This window comes from Elephas maximus, chromosome 2, assembly GCF_024166365.1.
Source record: "Elephas maximus indicus isolate mEleMax1 chromosome 2, mEleMax1 primary haplotype, whole genome shotgun sequence".
NCBI lineage: Eukaryota > Metazoa > Chordata > Mammalia > Proboscidea > Elephantidae > Elephas > Elephas maximus.
In genome coordinates, this window is record NC_064820.1 from 61132356 (window position 1) to 61153067 (window position 20712).

Genomic DNA, 20712 nt, shown 5'->3' on the forward strand with positions numbered 1-20712 from the left:
CTGAGTTTGTATTTTTCACTTGTATTTTATTTTGATGAGAAGGATAGTTTGTCTCCTTTGTGGTTATCTTATCATTTTTCCCTATTTTCCTAAATTTAAACCTAACTTTTATTTCTTTGTATTGCCGTATCTTCCTCTATATGGAAGGTGTATGATTACATTTCTTAGTCCCTGTTTATTACTCTAATATTGCCTTCTTCTATATAATAACATCGCTCTTACCCTGTTTTGAGCTTTTTTTTTTTCCAATGGTCTTTGTTTTTTCTTTTTTGATTTCCCTGTCTGGGTTGACTTCTGGTTGCTCTGCCCAGTGTTCTAGTCTTGGGTTGATACCTGGTATTATTGATTTTCTAACCAAAGAACTGCCTTTAGTATTTCTTGTAGTTCTGGTTTTGTTTTTACGAATTCCCTCAACTTGTGTTTATGTGGAAATGTCTGAATTTCACCTTCATATTTAAGAGTTTTGCTGGATATATGATTATTGGCAGGCAATTTTTTTCCTTTAATTTTTTAAATATGTCATCCCATTGCCTTCTTGCCTTCATGGTTTCTGTCAAGTAGTCAGAGTTTATTATTGGCTCTCCTTTGTAGGTGACGTTTCGTTTGTCTCTCGCTGCTCTTATAATTCTCTCTTTATCTTTGGTTTTGGCAAGTTTGATTATGATATGTCTTGGTGACTTTAAGATCTACCTTACGTGGAGTTCGATGAGCATCTTGGATAGATATCTTCTCATCTTTCACAATATCAGGGAGGTTTTTGCCAACAAATCTTCAACAATTCTCTATGCATTTTCTGTTATCCCTCCCTGTTCTGGTACGCCAATCACTCGTAGGTTATTTCTCTTGATAAGAGTCCCACATGATTCTTAAGGTTTCTTCAGTTTTTAAAATTCTTTTATCTGATTTTTTCCAAATATGTTAGTGCCAATTGATTTATCTTCGAGTTTGGAAATTCTAGCTTCTGCTTGCTCAGTTCTGCTCCTCTGACTTTTATTGAGTTGTCTACTTCTGTAATTTTATTGTTAATCTTCTGAAATTTTATTGCTGCCTGCTATGGATTTTTCCAGCATATTAAACTTTTCATTATGTTCCTGAATAATGTTTCTAATTTCTTCAGTTGCTTTATTTGTGTTTTTCTTGGGCTGTTCTGTGTATTGTCTCATTTCCTTCCTGATGTCTTGAAGGGTTCTGTATATTAATGTTTTGTATTCTGCATCTGGTAATTCCAGGGATGCACTTTCATCTAGAAGTCCCTGGATTCTTTGTTTTGAGAGCCTGTGGAGGTGATCATGGCCTGTTTCTTTATGTGACTTGATATTGACTCTTGTCTCCGAGCCATCTATAATTTATTGTATTAGTTTATGTTTGCTTACCGTGTCATAGCTTCTTGCTTTGTTTTGTTTTGGTTTACCCCTATGGGTTGCTTAAGTGAGCTAGCTTGATTATTTTCACCTTTGCAGCTCTGAGGTCCTGTCACCAGATGGCTAGAGCTGTTATCAGGTATATCAGTCTAGGAGTCCATTCACTTTTCTTCTATGAATTCAGCTCGGGCTTCCAGGTAGGTGATCATCAAGTGTGTGGTACAGGCTCTGTCCTACAGTCTTAGAGGGGCAGGGGTGATTGGCATATATACCGGTATCTGGTTGTCGCAGGGGGTCATGCTCTGAAGGAGGCAGGGGGCTGAGAACCGACCTCTGAGTGTCTTCTGAGGAAAGCGCATCCCTGTTCACTAGAGCATGCAGGTGGGTGGGTTCTGCAGACGGACCATGGGCACCCAAAGTTTTTGGTTGTAAGAACTGGGAGGTACCAGTTATCTTTGGACCCCTTTTGTGGGCGGCTGGGTGACCTGAGTGGAGCTACCAGCCCTTAGGTCCCTGATGTGGGTAGGCGAGGACCTTGTTCAATAGGCAAAGCAATGTCAAACATCAAACAACCACCTCTTCACCACACAGCTGAAATGGTTGTAGTTTGCCAACAAGGGCCTGTTCTCCTAAAATAGGCCCACACAGGTCCGTGCAGAAGAGAAAGGTGGTCAAAGTCCACGGATGGCTTATGCCTGGACAGGAGCTGCTTCTGTCCTCAACTCCCACGGTTCATGGAGCCAGCAAGTTATCTTTTCCCCCAAATGCAAATTTTTTCCTTCCCCAAGGCTGGGAAGATGGCTCTGGGTGCTCAACAGGGCCTATCTCAGGCCCAGGGATTCAGCTGCTGAAGCCGGCTTCTGGGTGGGGGGGTGCTTTAGAATATACGCAGGTATTTAGGTTTTGCCGAGAGCGCCGTTCTCCTCAGGTTCCGGAGGTGTGAGTAGGCTGTGTGGCTGGCTGCTTCTCCCTAAGGAAACTGCGGCCAAACGCTAGTACCAACCCGCTGCCGCCACTGCTCCAGGAGTGGTGCCTGAGGGCTCCCCGCCATTCAGGTCCAGTAAGTCTGCTTCTGAATGGTCTCTTTCTCCCCTTGCCCCTCAGTTCGTTTTCTAAGCTTGCGTTTGATGCTCAGGGCTCCCAGCTGGTCAGAAATATACTCATTTCACTTGTTTTTTGGGGTCTTTGTTGTAAAGAGGGCTCGCCGAAAGCATGTCTATTCTGCCATCTTGGCTCCTTCTCCAGGCCATTTATTTTTGTATAAAGTCTTTCAAGTTGAATTATTTTCGTGTTTGGGTTCAAGTTATGTTATGTTTTGCTGGAATATTAGAGAAGTGACCTGTGTTTTGCTCGTTGGCATTCGTTCTGTCATATGGCACGTGATTTCAGTTTATTCCATTACTAATGATGCTCACTTCGATGTGTGAATTATGGTAGTGATTGCCAGGCTCTTTGACCTCAGATTTACAGTTAATGAGTATTTGGGGGAAGTACTTAGAAACTATGTAAATAGGATATTCCTCTTTGAATTTTTAAAAATATATTCATTTATTTGTATCTGTTTGGTTCATGTATTTCTGTTTTATTTAAGGGATTATAATACATTTAGTCCCTGGGTGGTGCAGATAGTAACAGACTCTCTTGCTAAATGAAAGGTGGGATGTTCGAGCCCCCTAAAGGCATGTTAGAAGAAAGGCCTGGCCGTGTACTTCTGAAAAATCAGCGATTGAAAACCCTATGGAGCACAGTTTGACTCTAACACACATGGGATCACTATGAGTCAGAATTGACTTAATAGCAACTAGTATAATCCATTACTCTCTTTATTGAGGTGAAATTATGTAACATAAATTTAACAATTATATTTTTTAAATTTAACCATTTTAACGTGTAAAAATTTAGTGGTTGTGATGTTTAAGTTTGTGTGACAACCTGACTGGGCTATGATTCTCAGAAGTTTGACTATTATGATGTACTCTGGCAGATATGATACAATGTAATTATCTCCGTGACAAGATCTGCTATAAGCAGCCATTCTGTGGAAAGGGAGTTCCGTTGGGCATGTGGCCTGCATACAATATATGTGGACTTTCTGGTAAAGCTTGTTGCCTTTTGCTTGGTCTGGATCCTGCAGCTGGCTCCTGTTCATCTGACCCCTGGTTCTTGGGATTTGAACTAGCAGCTTACCTGCCAATCTTAGGAATTGTCAGCCTCTGCAGCCTGTAAGCTGTTGGCCTGCTACCTGACCTGTGATCTTGGGCTCATCAACCCCTGCAGCTGAGTCAGTCAGGAGAAGCCTCCAGCCTGACTCATGGTCTTGGGCCTTTCTAGCCTCTACAACCATGTGAGCCATTTCCTTGACATAACCCCCCCGCAACTGCCCCCCCCCGCCCCGCTTCACTGATTTTGCTTCTGTAGAGAACTCAGCCTAAGACAGCGGTATTTAGTACATTTGTGATGTTGTTCAGCCACCACCTTTATCAAGTTCCAAAGCCTTTTCATTGCCGTAGAGGAAAACTCTGTACCCATTAAACAGTCATTCCACAGTCACTCTCCATTTTTTGGAAACACTGGCGGTATAGTGGTTAAGTGCTATGGCTGCTAACCAAAAGGTTGGCTGTTTGAATGCACCAGGTGCTTCTTGGAAACTCTGTGGGGCAGGGTCACTATGAGTTGGAATCATCTCAACACCAACGAGTTTGGTTTTTTTGGTTCTTCATTTTTTCTTCCTCTAAGCCCATGTTAACTACTAATCTGCTGTTTTCTGTGAATTTACCTATTCTGGGTATTACATATAAATGGAGTCATAATATACATGACTTTATGTGCATGGCTTCTTTTACTTAGCCTGATGTTTGCAGGGTCTGTCTATGTTGTAGCATGTATCAGAACTCCATTTTTATGGCTGAATAATAGTCCATTGTATGTATATACCACATTTTGTTCATTCATTTGTTGAAGTACATTTGGATTGTTTCTGTCTGGTTGACTATTGTCAATAGTGTTCTCTATGAATATTCATATACAAGTTTTTGTTGAGTATCTGTTCTCATTTCTTTTGGGTATATATACCTACAAGTGGTATCGTTGGGTCACATAGGACTTAAATGTTTAACTTTTTGATAAATGCCAATGGGTGAGAGTTCTCATTTCTCCACATTTTTTATCTCAGTGTTTTGGACTTTGTTGAGAGTTGTTCTGTTAAGGGTTGGAATTTGTTGAAGGTTGCTCTGTGGTCTGTTCTGGAGAATATTCCATGTGCATTGGAAAAGAATGTGTACTTTGCAGCTGTCAGGTGGAGCGTTCTATATGTGTCTATGAGGTCAGGTTGGCTGATTGTGCTCTTCAGCATCTTTGTTGAGCTTCTTTCTAGATGTTCTGTCCTTTACTGAGAGTGGTGTGTTGAAGTCCCCTACTATTATGGAACTGTCAGTTCCTCTTTTCAGTGCTGTCAGAGTGTGTTTTATGTGTTTTGGAGCCCTGTCATTGGCTATGTAGATGTTTATTATGGTTAAGTCTTCATGATGGATTGTCCCTTTAATCATTCTGTAGTGCCTTTCTTTGTCTTTTATGGTGGATTTTGTTTTAAAACCTGTTTTATCTGAGATTAGTATTGCCACTCCGGCTCTTTTTTGGTAGTTATTTGCTTGATGTATTTTTTTCCATCCTTTGATTTTTAATGAATTTACATCTTTGTTTCTCGTAGACAGCATATTGATGGGTACTGTTTTTTAATCCATTCTGTCACTGTGTGTCTTCATGGGTGCGTTTGGGCCGTTTACATTCAGTGTAATTATTGATAGGTGTGAATTTATTGCTGTCATTTTGTGGTGCTTTTTTTGTGCTAATGTTTTCTTTGTTCCTCTTATTCTCCTGTGCTGAGTTCCTTTTGTTTGTGGATTTCTTTTTCATTCATTTTTGTAGCTTTCGTTTTAATTGAGACTTTTTTTTCCCCTTTATTTTGATGAGTATGTTTGTTAACTTTCTTTGTGGCTACCTTGAACTTTACCCATATCTTCCTAGGTTTGAACCAGTCTGTTATTACTTGGTGTCACCTTACCTTCCTCTCCATTAGAAAGCTCTTTACCTACACCGTTCATTCCTTCTTTTATCTGACGTTGTCATTTACAGATTAACCGCTCTGGTTCCTTGTTGCAATTGTTTTGGTTTTGGATAGTCCTTGAGAGTTCGTTTCCTATATTGGTGTCTAGCTGGTACAGTCTTGCGTACTAGAGTCAGGCTGTGGTCTGATGTTGTTTGTTCTCAGACTGAAGGATTCCCTTTAATGACTCTTGTAGGTTTGGTTTGGTTTTTACATATTCCCTTGATTTCTGTTTATCTGGAAATGTCCTAATTTCACTATCATATTTGAATGAAAGTTTTGCAGGATGTATTATTTGTGGTTGGCAGTTCTTTTCTGTCAAGGATTTATATATGTCATCCATTGCCTTTGTGCCTGCGTGGTTTCTGCCAGATATTTGGAGCTTAGTCTTATTGTTTCTCCTCTGTATGTGACTTTTTGTTTTTCTCGAGCGGCTCTCAGGATTTTTTCTTTGTCTTTGGTTTTAGCGAGTGTGATTATGATATGCCTTGATGTTTTTCTTTTGGAGTCTCTGTCCCATATGGGGTTTGTTGAGCTTCTTGCATGGTCAGCTTTTCATCATTCATGACATTAAGGAAGTTTTCTGTCAGCAGTTCTTCAGTGATCCTCTCTGTATTTTCCATTTCCTCTCCCTGTTCTGGAAATCCGATCACTTGTAAATTTTTGCTTTTGATTGCATTCCACATAATTCTCAGGATTTCCTCATTTTTCCTCATTCTTTTTTCTAATTTTTCCTCAGAGTTGTATCCAAGTTTTGTCTTCAGTTTCACTGATCCTGTCTTCCATAGTTTCAAACCTGCTCCTCAGCCCTTCTATGACACTGTCCATTTCTGAAATCTTGTTTATTGTTTGGATTTCTAGTTGTTGTTTTTGTATGATTTCTAGTCGTGAATTTATTTTGGCATTTCAATATTATTTTTCTGGATTTTTCCATTTTTTGGTCTGTATTTTCCATGATTTTGTCTATTTTTCCTCATTTTTGTTTGCTTTTTGCTTCAACTCTTGGATAGCTCTGAATATTAGAGATTTGAATTCCCTGTCAGATAGTTCTAGTGAGTTTTCTTCTACTGGAAAGTCATCTGGTGTTTTATTTTGGATGCCTACTGGAACCATCCTGTCCTGTTTTTTTATGTTTTGATGTTGTCTTCTGTCTTCGGGACATTCAGGAGTTGTTTTCTTCATTTCTTGATTGTAGATTTGTTTTGTCCTGGTCTTTTGTTTTATTTGGTTATGTCTCAGCAGGCAGGGTGGGCATTCTTTGTTGTTTGCTTGTCTGTAGTCGTGATACTTTTCACCTCTTTGTCCAGTGGGTGGGCCTAGTCACTCAACTGTGGTGCAGCAGGGCAGGCCCAGCTAAAGTAGAGGGACTGGAATGGGTTGTGTGTGGCACGTACTAGGACCAACAAGGTGGGATAGGAATCAGTGCCAGGCAGGTTCTGGCAGGCTGTGCCTTTGCTGCTTGGAGGTGTGATGTTCAGGGCATGGTGTAGGTAGGCAGGATAGAGGGGGGAGGCTGTGATGTATGGAGCTAATATAGGTAGGGGAAAAGGGAGAGAGGAACAGGAACCCAAAACAATCAAACAAATGAAAAAAAAAAAAGGGAAAGAGTGCAACGGGAGCTTGCTGTTGGAGTGATGAGAAACCAAGAAATGAAGAAATGCAAAAATGAAAAAAAAAAAGGGGAAAAGAAAAAAATAACTAGGTAAAAAATTGGAAAAGAAAAAGGAGAAGAGCCTCCAAGGGTCCCACCAGTATGGCCTCAAAGGCCGGGGAAATGTCCCAGGCTGTGCAATATACCCTGGCTAGAGGGGGTATAGATGTCACATAGCATCAGGTATTCAGGAGACAGGAAAAGAAGGTAAGTATAGACAGATGAGAGCTGAGGAATAAAAAGACAGGAAGGGAAAAAGAGAAAAGGAAAAAAAAAGAAATGCCCCCAGGGATCCCACCTACGTGGTTGCCCAGATTTGCGGAGTGGTTCCTAAGCCGTGCAGGGTAGCCCAGCTAGAAGAGGTTCTCAATTGTGAAAAGAGAAGACAGACAGACAAAACAGAACAAAGCAAAACAAAACAAGAAAAAAAAAAAAACCCAGGTATCCCACCAGTGTGGTGTTGTGGTTCCTCAGTCGAGCGAGGCTTCACAGCCTTTCAAGAAGAAGCAAAGATGGCACACGGAGGCAGGTGTTTGAGAGAAAGGAGGGGGAGGTTGTGTGAGGCACAGAAGAAACCAAAAGACAAAGAAGCAACACTAGCTCAGGGACCAGGACAGTGTGGGTGGGGCAAATCTAAGCAGCCCAGGGTGGAAGCAGTTGTCCCCTGGCCAAGAGACTGGCTGGTGGGAAGCAGAGGTGGCTGAAGGGGGAGGGGACAAAGGGTGGAGATTAGGAAAGCGTATATTGCTTGTTATTGGGTGCTCTGTCTTTTGCTGGGAACTTCGTGAAGCTGCTTTCCTGTACTCCCTGCCTGCTGATCTGCGATGTGTGTGGGGCGAATTCAAGCGGCACATGAGCTCCACTGCCTGGCCAGCCGAGCCACCTCAGACAGCCAGGAAGCTCAGGTAGAGCAATGGGGAGAGAATGGGGGGTGGGAAAGCGTGTATCACTGGCTAGTGGGTGTTCTGTCTCCTGCTGGGAGCTCCACGAATCTCTTTTTCCTGTGCTCCCTGTCAGCTCATCTCCGACAGGAGTCCAAGATGATGAATCCCTGCTGTGTTAGCTGGAAAGGAACTTCGTTTCTCGTCACTCTCTGTCCTGTCAGTTATTCCATTCGGTGTTTGGCTGAGTTCTTTATCTTTTCATTTGACACTTAGGGTTTCTGGAATGATGTTTGTCTCTGTTTTAGTTTTTTGGGTCCTTGCTGTGGAGGGACCATGTGGTGCTTCTGTCTATGGTGCCATGTTGGCCAGAGTCCCAATTGCTTTACATTTTTGCCAACATTTATTTTCCATTTTTTTTTTGAGTATAGCCATCCTGGTGGGTGTGAAATGGTATGTCATTGTGATGTTTATTTGCATTTCCCAAATGACTAATGATGTTGAACATCTTCTCATGTGCTTGTTGGCCATTTACTTACCTTTGGAGAAATCTGTATTCAAGTCCTTTGCTGTTTTTTTTAAACCGAGTTGTGTGTTGAATTGTATATATTCTGGATACTAGTCTTTTATCAGAGATTTGATTTGCAAATATTTTCTTCCATTCTGTCTTTTCATTTTCTCGATAAAGTCTGTTGATAGAGGAAGTATTTTAATTTTGATGCAGTGCAATTTATCTCCTTTTTCTTCTGTTTCTCATGCTTTTGATGTCATATCTAAGAACCCATTCCAAATCCAAAGTCTTGAAGATTTACTCCTATGTTTTCTTCTAAGAATTTTATGTTTTTAGCTCTTATATTTAGGTCTTTGATCCATTTTTATTTCCTTGTTTTTTTTTTTTTTTTGGAATAATGTGAAGTACAGGTCCAACTTTTTTCTTCTGTTGTGGATACCTAGTTGTCTCAGCACTATTTGTTGAAAAGACTATTCTTTCTCCCTTATATGATCTTGCACTCTTGTTGAAAATCAATTGTTTATGAAAGTTCTGTTCTATTGGTCAGGATGTCTGCCTTTATGCCAATACTACTGTTTTGATCACTGTAGCTTTGTATTAAGTTTTGAAATTGGGAAGCATGAATCCTCCAACTTTGTTCTTTTTCAATATTACTTTGGCTGTTTGGGGCCCCTTGCAATTTCATATGAATATGAGGGGTCAGCTTTTCCATTCCTGCAAAAAAAGGGTGATGGAATTGTAATAGGAAGTGTGTTGAATCTGTAGGTTGCTTAGGATAACATTGCCGTCTTAACAATATTAAGACTTTCAATCCATGAACCTGGGATGTCTTTCTGTTTATTTGAATTTTTAAATTTCAACATTGTTTTGTACTTTTCAGCATACAAGTCTCGCATCTACTTGATTAAATTTATTCCCAGGTATTTTATTCTTTTGGGTGTTAATTGTAAAAACAATTTCTTCATTTACTTTTTTCTCCTCAGACTGGATGATTTCAATTGGTCATTCTTCAAGTTTGCTGAGTCTTCTTTCTACCACTTCTCTGTTGGAACCCTCTGGTGAATTTTTCATTTCAGTCATTGTACTTTTCTACTCCAGAATTCATTTATTTTTATAATTTCTAGTTACTGATAGTCTCTATTTCTTGAGGCTTCATTTTTCTGCTTTCTTCTTGTTCTCAGTTCATAGTTTTGTTTACCTCTTTGAGCATATTTAAGATTGTTTTCTGATAGCCCAGGGACAGTCTTTGCTTCCTCAGGGACAGTTTCTGTTTATTTCTTTTCCTCTGAATGGGCTATATGTTCTTGCTTTTTTACATGCTTTGTAGTTTTTTTTTTGTTGAGAACTGGACATTTTAAATATTATAATGTCACAACTCTAGATATCAGATTCTTCCTCCGCAGAGTTTGCTTTAGGTTGTAGTTGTTTATTTGCTTAGTGATTTTCTAAATTATGTTTATAATGTCTATTTGTTTTGTGTAGTCTCTGAAGTCTCTCTTCCTTAGTTGTGGTCAGCTAGTGTTTTGGCATAGATGTCCTTTAATGTTTGGAACCTTCCCCACCCCACCCACCCCCCCTGCAAAAAAAAAGAAGAATGAAAATGAAGAAACCCATAAGATATAAACTCTCCCAGTCTTTGCACTGTACCTCTGTGCTAGTGTACTTCTTCAGAGCTTAGCGAGGCCATTTACAGCTCTGCCTTGTCATCACCTCCTGCGTGTGCCTGGCCTAAAGTAGTAAAGTCTTAGGGTCTTTTCAGGTCTTTTCTGAACAAGAGTCCTGCCCTTGTCACGCATGTGGCTTTTCAGTTCAGCTGCTAACCATAATCTACCACCCGTTCCTTGGAAACCCTGTGGGGCAGTCATACTCTGTCCTCAACTCCATGGGTAGTAATTTCCCAAAGAAACTCTCTCCCAGCTTTTTATCCCAGGCTTTGGGCTTATCGTTTGTTTGCCTCAATTGTAAATGTATGCCCCAGGCTATAGGAGTTCAGTTGCCTTACAGTATTTTGGAGGAATGTACTGTTCAGCAGTTTTTTTTCCCTGAGTAAGTTCTCAGGCGAGCTTTTCAGGTACCTTTCATACAAACCAGAAAACCAAACCTGTTGCCATTGAGTGGATTCTGACCCTGTAGGACAGGGTAAAACTGACCTATAGTGTTAGTTCCCAAGGAGCGCCTGGTGGATTCAACCTGCCAACCTTTTGGTAGCAACCGTAGCTCTTAACAACTATGCCACCAGGGTTTCTGACCTCTTATACAGGCAGGCAGTATTCTTTGAGACTAAGGTCTGATCTGCATTCTCTGGATCGAACCAGGGACCAGGGTCCGACACTGGGAAAGCGTGCTGTTCACAATGACCCTGTAGGACAGAATAGACCTGCCCCATAGAGTTTCCAAGGAGTGGCTCGTGGATTTGAACTACCCACCTTTAGATTAGTAGCCATAGCTCTTATGCCACTTATGTGGCAGCATCCCGTTATTTATTTTTCATGCTCACATTGTCCTTGGTTTGGTAAGTGAGAACCCATTGAAGCTGGCTTCTGTGTTTTTTTGATAAGTCCCCATTATTATTTGGATACTTTCTTGCTTTTTGCCACAAGATATTCCAAGCTTATCTTGTTTTAGCTCTGGAATCAGCTGTTTCTCCAAAAAGCCCTGGTTTATTCTGGTGGGAAATGGTTTCTTTAGAAGCTAAGACCTGGGTGCCAAGTGTCGCTCATTGTTATTGGGGTGTCACTGTTCTCAGGCCCTCCTCACAGTGCAGAACTGGGGAAAGTATGTATAAATACATACATATATATCATAAAAATTCACCCGTGTGTGTGTGTGTGGAAACCCTGGTGGCACAGTGGTTATGTACTCAGGTGCTAACTGAAAGGCCAGTGGTTCAAAACCTCTAGCTGCTCTGCAGGAGGAAGATTTGGCAGTCTGCATCCATAAAGATTACAGCCTCAGAAACCCTATGGGACAGTTCTACTCTGTTCTGTAGGGTTGGTGTGCGTCAGAATTGACTTGATGGCAGTAGGCTTTATATATATGCACACACACATACATATGTATATACATATGGCCTATATTATAAATAATGTTAATATAATTAACATTAATGCATTGACATATGAACATGTGCTAATCATAATGACAGTACAGCACAGAGTTCATTCTAGTTTTCTGTCTTTTTGTTATTAGTAACAATCTTTTTTGACAGTATGAAACTTTGCTTTCATTATTTTAAATGTTTACTATTTATTCAATTCCCCTGTATTGTATAACCAATCTCTTATTGTTGTCACTGCCACTTGCCCCACATGAGCACCCCTTTTCTCTGCTTAGGCTCTGACTTCCCATTTCTACTGCCTCCCTCCTTTCACATGGATGCGTTTCTTTTTGGGCACAACACCCCATCCCTGGCTGTCCCTTTGTGTGGAAGCCTTCCTCACCCTGCTTGATCTCTGATATCCTACTCTGAACCTCCCCCCCACCCCCCCCACAATGTATGGACATACTCTTGACCCTACCCTTGCTCTAACACCCATTTTGGGCCCCACGGCTCCTTTGCTGTGCCCCACATAATGACTATAAGTCTGAATTGGGAAGAGAAAGACCCAGTTCTTTAATAAATCCTATTACTGTGTTAGGAGCCCTCGTGGCACAGTGGTTAAGCGCTTGGCTGCTAACTGAAAGGAGGTTCGAACCAACTAGCTGCTCCACAGGAGAAAGATGTGGCAGTCTGCTTCCGTAAAGATTTATGGCCTTGGAAACCTTATGGGGCAGTTTTACTCTGTCCTACGGGGTTGCTGTCAATTGGAATTGACTTGACGGCAGTGGTTTTGGTTTTTAGTATTAATATATTAAACTAGGCTTATATTAAATGGGATACTATTCCACAGCAGGAAACTTAAGAACAAATTTGAACAGCTGTTTTTTCTGTTTCTTTTCATTTTAATGAAGGAATGTTAGCTCTTTGACTAAAAGTTTGAAAAGCTTAACCTGATTTCAAGGGTTGTATATGGCACTGGGTTTTTTTGGGTATAGATAGATAGGAAACCCTGGTGGTGTAGCGGTTTAAGTGCTACGGCTGCTACCCAAGAGGTCAGCAGTTCGAATCTGCCAGGTGCTCCTTGGAAACTCTATGGCAGTTCTACTCTGTCCTGTAGGGTCGCTATGAGTCAGAATCGACTCGACGGCAGTAGGGTTTGGTTTGGCTTTTTGGTATAGATAATCTGTCAGTAACGGGTATTTGTCTTCTTAAGACTTTGTTAACAGTTTTAGGCAAGGTAAGCAGTAGTTTCCCAATTTTAGAAGACAGTGAGAAATTTATATTAATTTGTCAAGGTTATCCAGCCTGGTCACTGAGCTAAGATTTAAACCAGGACTGTTGACTCTGAAACCTGCATTCTGCTTTAACTCTGTAGTCTGCTCCTATAGTTACGATGCTTTAACTATTGGTTATTTTGGGTGTTTTTCAGCAGGCGTTGTGATTTTGAAAGCCTAGTTCTCTGAAATATAACCCATTGTAAAGATAATCAACTCGATGTTAAAACATTCTTATGAAATCATTTTCAGTAATTTTGTCTTTGAAAACATGGCACAAATTTGATGGGTTCAGAAATAAAGTATTGCAAGAAATAGGAAAAGTTGCATCTATTTCTGTACTTTTTGCCGAAGTGTATTACTTTTCACTTCTAGAATATTTCGGACTTGCTATTTTGAATCATTGATTTGTTTCTTAAAAGTCAGGCACGTATACTTAAAAACTCACGGAATTCAGATTAAGGTTTTTTTTCAGGACCTGTTTTCCCCGGGGAGATTTTTATTGTCAGTGGTTGAAACTTTAGGCATGGTTCCATGAACAAGTTGCAGATTTAGTGAGAGATGAGAAATTAAAGTTTTTATTCTGGCAGTACTTAAAAATCCTAACTCTTCGCACATGAGTCCTTCAGACTTTATAATGGAACCTGGTAGAAGAAGATACCTGTAAGTTGGAATTCTGGCCCCTGGTGTATTAATAGGACTGCTGTTTTTTTTTTTTTTTTTTTTTTTTGTACTAGGCTCTTTCGTGCACTATTTGATATATGTGTAAGGTAAATATATATGTAGTTCTAGTTAGTGTATTTCTGTTGTTGCTGTTACACAGGGAAAGGAAGATGAGATGAATATCAAATGCCACAAAACAGTTAAAGTAAATCAAATAGGGTGGATTTTTTTAAACTTTAATTTGCCCATACACATTTGCTGTGTAAATGCCATTAATATTAACTATTATTACTTTTTATCTTTTTTCAGAACATGAGTTAACTTCAGCCATTAGATATTTATACTTTCTTCTTTTAAAATTAGAATTGAATCAAAATTTATGGACCCCACAGAAATGAATAGGTGATTTTAGTGGTTATCCTCCAAGTGATAACTTCTAGTAGGTAATTATATTCACCTATTATTTTGAATGAAATCCTTTTTAAAATAACTTTTAAAATTATTGGTTATTTAAGACTCTGGAGTTTCTTGTGAATTTTTATTTGGTATAAACTCTGAAAACACTTTTTCGTTCCCATTGTATTATTGGGACTATAATTTTAAGAGTTTCCAACAAAAATTTGCTAGAGAAGTACAAATCACAAAGTACCATTTATTGTTTAGAGAGATAATGTAAAAATCCTTTATAAACTCTAAAACAATATTATTTTCATTTTTTTCCATAAGACTTTGAAATTAATTCAAGTTGGTAGTAGAATTACAGCTCAGAATGCCTGAATTTTTGTGATGTAGTTTATCTCGATTAGGTATACTCTTAAAAACAAAACTTGGATTTGTTTCATAAATAGAGTTTGTCTTAGTTTTTCAAATTGTATTTGATCCCTCCTCAATCCATATGAGCATGTAGCATTTAAACATTTTACTTCTACTTTGAGTTAACCAGTTGTCTTTATGCTATATGGTCACTCTTAACTGTTCTTTTAATAGACTAGCACAATTTGGGATATAATATCTGGCAAATCCTTTTCTTTTTTTTAAATTTATTTTAGAAAATTGATACAGCTTTTTAAAACTATGCTTTAGCATTTGCATTTCAAGAATTTTGAAATTATAAGATTAACAATAGTACTCTTCGTTTTGTAAAATTTAACTTAAAATTTTTGATTAAAGTATTTTGAAATTTTACATACTTTAAATGCAGTTACATTTTATCTTTAATGCTTGTAAAAAATTCTTTGTTATTGAGAATATACACAGCAAAACATACACCAGTCGAACAGCTTCTACATAACACAGTTCAGTGATATTGGTTACAGTCTTCAAGTTGTGCAGTCATTCTCACCCTCATTTACTGAGTTGTTCCTCCCCCATTAACGTAATCACGGCTCCTTAAGCTCCCAGTATGATCTTTCAAGTTGCTTTTGTCAATTTGATAACCATATAGATAGAGCTTAAAATAGCACAGTGTTTAAGGCAGACATTTTTTACTAGTTAAGCTAAACTAATGTTTGGTTTTAAGAAGTCTTCAGGTAATATCTTTGGTTTAAGGTTTAAAGATTTTATCAGGGCAGTAATTTCAGCTGTTCATCCAGCCTCCATGGCTCCAGAGAACCTGGAGTCCATTAGATTTGAATTCTGTTCTGCATTTCCCCTCTTTTGATCAGAATTCTTCCATAGAATCTTTGAACAAATGTCCAGTAATGTGGTAGCCAGGCACCATCCAGTTTTTCTGGTGTCATGTCAAAGGAGGCAGTTAGCCATGCATTCCATATCTTCCTCCTGTTCTTGACTCTCCTCTTCCTTTGTTGCTGCAGGCTCATTTGATCACTTTTCTGTTTCACTTCGTGATCATTAAGCAATTGTAAATATAAAACCTTTGTTTATTAGTAAGCAAGATCTATCCTGAAGTACAGTGCTGTCAGTGATAGGATAAGATCCATATGCCTACAAGGAAGACCAGTTAATATGACTGTTGTTCAAATTTACAGACTAACCACTAGGGCCAAAGATGAAGAAGTAGAAGATTTCTGTCAGCTGCTGCAGTCTCAAATTGATCGAACATGCAATCAAGATGCATTGATAATTACTGGCGATTGGAATGCAAAAGTTGGAAACAAAGAAGAAGGACCAGTAGTTGGAAAATATGGCCTTGGTGGTAGAAACAATGCCAGAGATCTAATGATAGAATTTTGCAAGACCGATCACTCCTTCATTGCAAATACCTTCTTTCACCAACATAAACGGCAACTATACACATGGACCTCGCCAGATGGAACACACAGAAATCAAATTAAATACATCTGTGGAAAGAGACGATGGAAAAGCCCAATAGCATCAGTCAGAACAAGGCCAGGGGCCGACTGTGGAACAGACCATCAATTGCTCATATGCAAGTTCAAGCTGAAACTGAAGAAAATCAGAGCAAGTCCATGAGAGCCAAAATATGACCTTGAGTATATCCCACCTGAATTTAGAGACCATCTGAAGAATAGATTTGATGCATTGAACACTAGTGACCGAAGACCGGACGAGTTGTGAAATGACATCAAGGACATCATCCATGAAGAAAGCAAGAGGTCATTGAAAAGACAGGAAAGAAAGAAAAGACCAAGGTGGATGTCAGAGGAGACTCTGAAACTTGCTGTTGAACGTCAAGCAGCTAAAGCAAAAGGAAGAATTAATGAAGTAAAAGAACGGAACAGATTTCAAAGGGCTTCTTGAGAAGACAAAGGAAAGTATTATAATGATGTGCAAAGCGCTGGAGATGGAAAACCAAAAGGGAAGAACACGCTTGGCATTTCTCAAGCTGAAAGAACTGAAGAAAAAATTCAAGCCTCGAGTTGCAGTAGTGAAGGATTCTATGGGGGAAAAGATTAAACGACGCAGGAAGCATCAAAAGATGGAAGGAGTACACAGAGTCATTATACCAAAAAGAATTAGTCGATGTTCAACCATTTCAAGAGGTGGCATAAGATCAGGAACCAGTGGTACTGAAGGAAGAAGTCCAAGCTGCTCTGAAGGCATTGGCGAAAAACAAGGCTCCAGGAATTGATGGAATATCAATTGAGATGTTTCAACAAACAGATGCAGTGCTGGAGGTGCTCACTCGTCTATGCCAAGAGGTACGGAAGACTGGAAGAGATCCATATTTATGCCTATTCCCAAGAAAGGTGATCCAACCAAATGTGGAAATTATAGAACAATATCATTAATATCATACGCAAGCAAAATTTTGCTGAAGATCATTCAAAAACGGCTGCAGCAGTATATCAACAGGGAACTGCCAGAAATTCAGGCCGGTTTCAGAAGAGGACGTGGAACCAGGGATATCATTGCTGATGTCAAATGGATCCTGGCTGAAAGCAGAAATACCAGAAGGATGTTTCCCTGTGTTTTGTTGACTATGCAAAGGCATTCCACTGTGTGGATCATAACAAACTATGTATAACATTGCGAAGAATGGGAATCCCAGAACAGTTAATTGTGCTCATGAGGAACCTTTACATAGATCAAGAGGCAGTTGTTTGTACAGAACAAGGGGATACTGCTTGGTTTAAAATCAGGAAAGGTGTGCATCAGGGTTGTATTTTTTCACCATACCTATCCAATCTGTATGCTGAGCAAATAATCCGAGAAGCTGGACTATACAAAGAAGAACGGGGCATCAGGATTGAAGGAAGACTCATTAATAACCTGCATTATGCAGATGACACAGCCTTGCTTACTGAAAGTGAAGAGGACTTGAAGCACTTACTAATGAAGATCAAAGACCACAGCCTTCACTATGGATTACACCTCAACATAAAACAAAAACCCTCAGAACTGGAGCAATGAGCAACATCATGATAAATGGAGAAAAGATTAAAGTTGTCAAGGATTTCATTTTATGTGGATCGACAATCAACAGCCATGGAAGCAGCAGTCAAGAAATCAAAAGACGCATTGCATTGGGCAAAGGACCGGTGTTGAAGAGCAAAGATGTCACCTCGAAGACTAAGGTACACCTGATCCAAGGCATGGTATTTTCAATCGCATGCTATGCATGTGAAAGCTGGACAGTGAATAAGGAAGACCAAAGAAGAATTGACGCCTTTGTATTGTGGTGTTGGCAAAGAATATTGAATATACCACGGACTGCCCAAAGAATGAACAAATTTGCCTTGGGAGAAGTACAACCAGAATGCTCCTTAGAAGCAGGGATGGCGAGACTGCGTCTTACATACTTTGGACATGTTGTCAGGAGGGATCAGTGCATGGAGAAGGACGTCATGCTTGGCAGAGTACAGGGTCAGCGGAAAAGAGGAAGACTCTCAACGAAGGTGGATTGACACAGTGGCTGCAGCAATGAGCTCAAGCATAACAATAATTGCAAGGATGGCTCAGGACTGGGCAGTGTTTCATTCTGTTGTGCGTAGGGTCGCTATGAGTCGGAACCGACTTGATGGCACCTAACAGCAACATTAGTAATCATAGCCATTTTGATGTTTAGCAAATTTGATTTAGAAAGATTGGCTAATAGTTGAAACACTGTACTGAAATGAGTGTACAGTTGCCCATTTGACTTCTGCCTTAGTTAAAAAAATTATGAATTTGCTACGTTAAGATTGGGCTGACAACCTGAATCTTACTGACGCTATTGAGACAAGCTCCTGAAAAATTAAATTTAGAATGCATATGAGCAATAGTTTCTAAAATATTTAAGATATCCATTGTGACGATTGTGATTAAAATAAGAAACCTTTTATTATTGAAATTTTCAGGCATCCATATAAGTAGAATAGTATTATAAAACTTCTTGTACCAACATACAGCCTCGATGTTTATAAACATAGGAGCAAACTTGTTTAAATTACTACCCCTAGTCAGCACTGGCTGGTATTTTTAAAACAAATGCCAGATGTATTATTAATTCAGTTGTCAAGGCTTCAGTATATGTCTTTCTTTTAAAACATAACCATTGTACCATTATGACATCTAAAATAATAATTCCTTAGTGTCGTTATTGTAGCCCTGGTGGTGCAGTGGTTAGGAGCTCAGCTGCTAACCAAAAGGTCGGCAGTTCGAATCCACCAGCCGCTCCCTGGAAATCCTGTGGGATGAGTTCTGCTCTGTTCTATAGGGATGCTATGAGTTAGAATTGATTTGACAGCAACAGTTTTCTTTTTTTTTTTTTAAGTGTCATTATCAGGGAACCCTGGTGGTGCAGTGATTAAGGGCTCCACTGCTAACCGAAGGTTAGCGGTTTGATCCCACCAGCCACTCCAAGGGAGAAAGATGTGGCAGTTGGTTTCCATAAATATTTACGGCCTTGGAAACCCTACGGGGCAGTTCTACTCTGTCGTACAGGGTCGCTATAGCTGAAATTGACTCGGTGGCAGTGGGTTTGGGTTTGGTTAATGTTATTATCTAGCTTGTGTTTAAATTTCCCTGATTGTTTCATAACTTTTTTTTTTTTAACACTTGGTTTTAGTAAGGATCCATACAAGATCCATACATTGCATTTGATTAATCTATTAAGCCATTCATTTATTTGCTGAAGAAGCCAAATGATTTGATCCATAGAATATCTTGCGATTTGGACTTGGCAGATTACTTCTTGCAGCTGTCGTTTAACTTTCTTTCTATACATTGTATTTTCTGCAGATTGATAGATCAGATTTCAAATTTGATTTGAGATGCGGCAAGAATATATCATGGATGGTGCTGTGTACGTTGGAATTCATCACATCAGGAGACACTTGATGTGTCCAGTTTTATCTTTGTGATAAGATCATTGTAATTTTTTAAAATAAACTGTATTGAAGTATAGTTTATTTACAATAAAATTTACCAGTTTTAAGTGTACAATTTGATGAGTTTTGATAATTGTGTACAATTGTTGTATAACCATCACTACAATTAAGATAATAGAACATTCCCATTACCTCGGAAGTTTCCTTCTTCCCCTTGCAGTCATTCCTCTTCCCTTGTCCCCCTAACCCCAACAACCACATGTCTACTTTCTATCACTATAGTTTTGCCTTTTTTAGAATTTAATTATAAGTAGGATCTTAATAGTAGTAGGATTATTGTATTTAAAAAAGGAACGTAACACAATTTTGGCTTGGAGCTACAGGTCTAATTTCCTTCCATTTTTATGTGACAGGGACTTGCCATGAGGTGTTGAAGCCTTGTTTCGCTGAGTCGGAGAGACTGGACCTAAATGGCGCAGCATGACTTTGCTCCAGCCTGGCTTAATTTTCCTACTCCACCATCATCAACAAAGGTACTCTTCATTGTGCAGTGCTCTTTCTTTTCGTCTCCCTCTGTTTCATTCATGTTTTACATAAATGTAGTTAAAATGTTGACTTAATATTTTTGCAGAAAAGTGCTTTTTACAGTAACCATCCAAATTATCTCATGTAATTTATTGGTTTGTTTTTGTTAATCAAATGTCAGTTTTTAGCATTATCATCAACATACTAAACTGTTTACTTCAGAACTGACTTTTGTTGTAACCAGAGTTCCACAAACTTTGAGCCAGTTAGATACGTTGAACATTTAGCATCTTATCCATACTATCCTGTTCTTCTGATCATTTGATTTCCTTTTTTCTATAATGTTTTTAAAAACTGGAGATTTTTAAAGCTTTCCATGTAAATGAAAGACTTTGTTTTTCACATAAGTGAGACTTTGAATGCCACGATACTAAGATTTTGGGAATGATGTGAACATATCAAGACTCATAAAAGAAATGCTCATTTTACTTAAAAACCAAAATAAAATATTGTGTAAAATATATTTACGGATATATAGACTGTTGTAAAACATTGAAATTGTCATCTACTTTCAAGATGTGCTGAAAGGGAAGTTCCCCAAGCAGAGTGCTCAGAATGGGGTTTTGAGCTTCATCTCTTTGCATTTTTTGTTAGAGCATAGGCTACCAGTGACCTCTTTAAACAAATAGTAGTGTGATTGTAAAGTGGGGAAATACTAGTATTATATTTCTTTTGCTAAAAGTCGTACTGTCACAATGTTCTTAGTTAATTTTGTTAATACCGGAAATTTTGATGGGCTTTTTTGCCATCGTTGTGTACTGTGTACCTGTATAAAATAATCACGGATGGATATAGATGTAATTGTCTAAATATTTACCTCTTAGTAATGAGAAAATTGGAGTAGAAGGAGGGCATATATTTAAGAATTGAACTCTGTTCCAGAAAACATTAATTTTCAGTGATCTTTTTCAT

At 39.0% G+C, this 20712-nt stretch overlaps 1 protein-coding gene across 4 annotated transcripts in view; it reads left to right on the forward strand.

Annotated features, from left to right (window-relative positions):
* Positions 1–20712, forward strand: part of GPBP1 (GC-rich promoter binding protein 1) — a 122798-nt gene that overhangs the window by 42161 nt on the left and 59925 nt on the right. For all 4 annotated transcript variants that reach the window (XM_049864031.1, XM_049864040.1, XM_049864022.1 and 1 more), the window contains exon 3: positions 19629–19748. In XM_049864031.1, the coding sequence (XP_049719988.1) occupies positions 19686–19748 (63 nt within the window). In that variant the 5' untranslated portion in view covers positions 19629–19685. The remainder of the gene's footprint in view (positions 1–19628; positions 19749–20712) is intronic.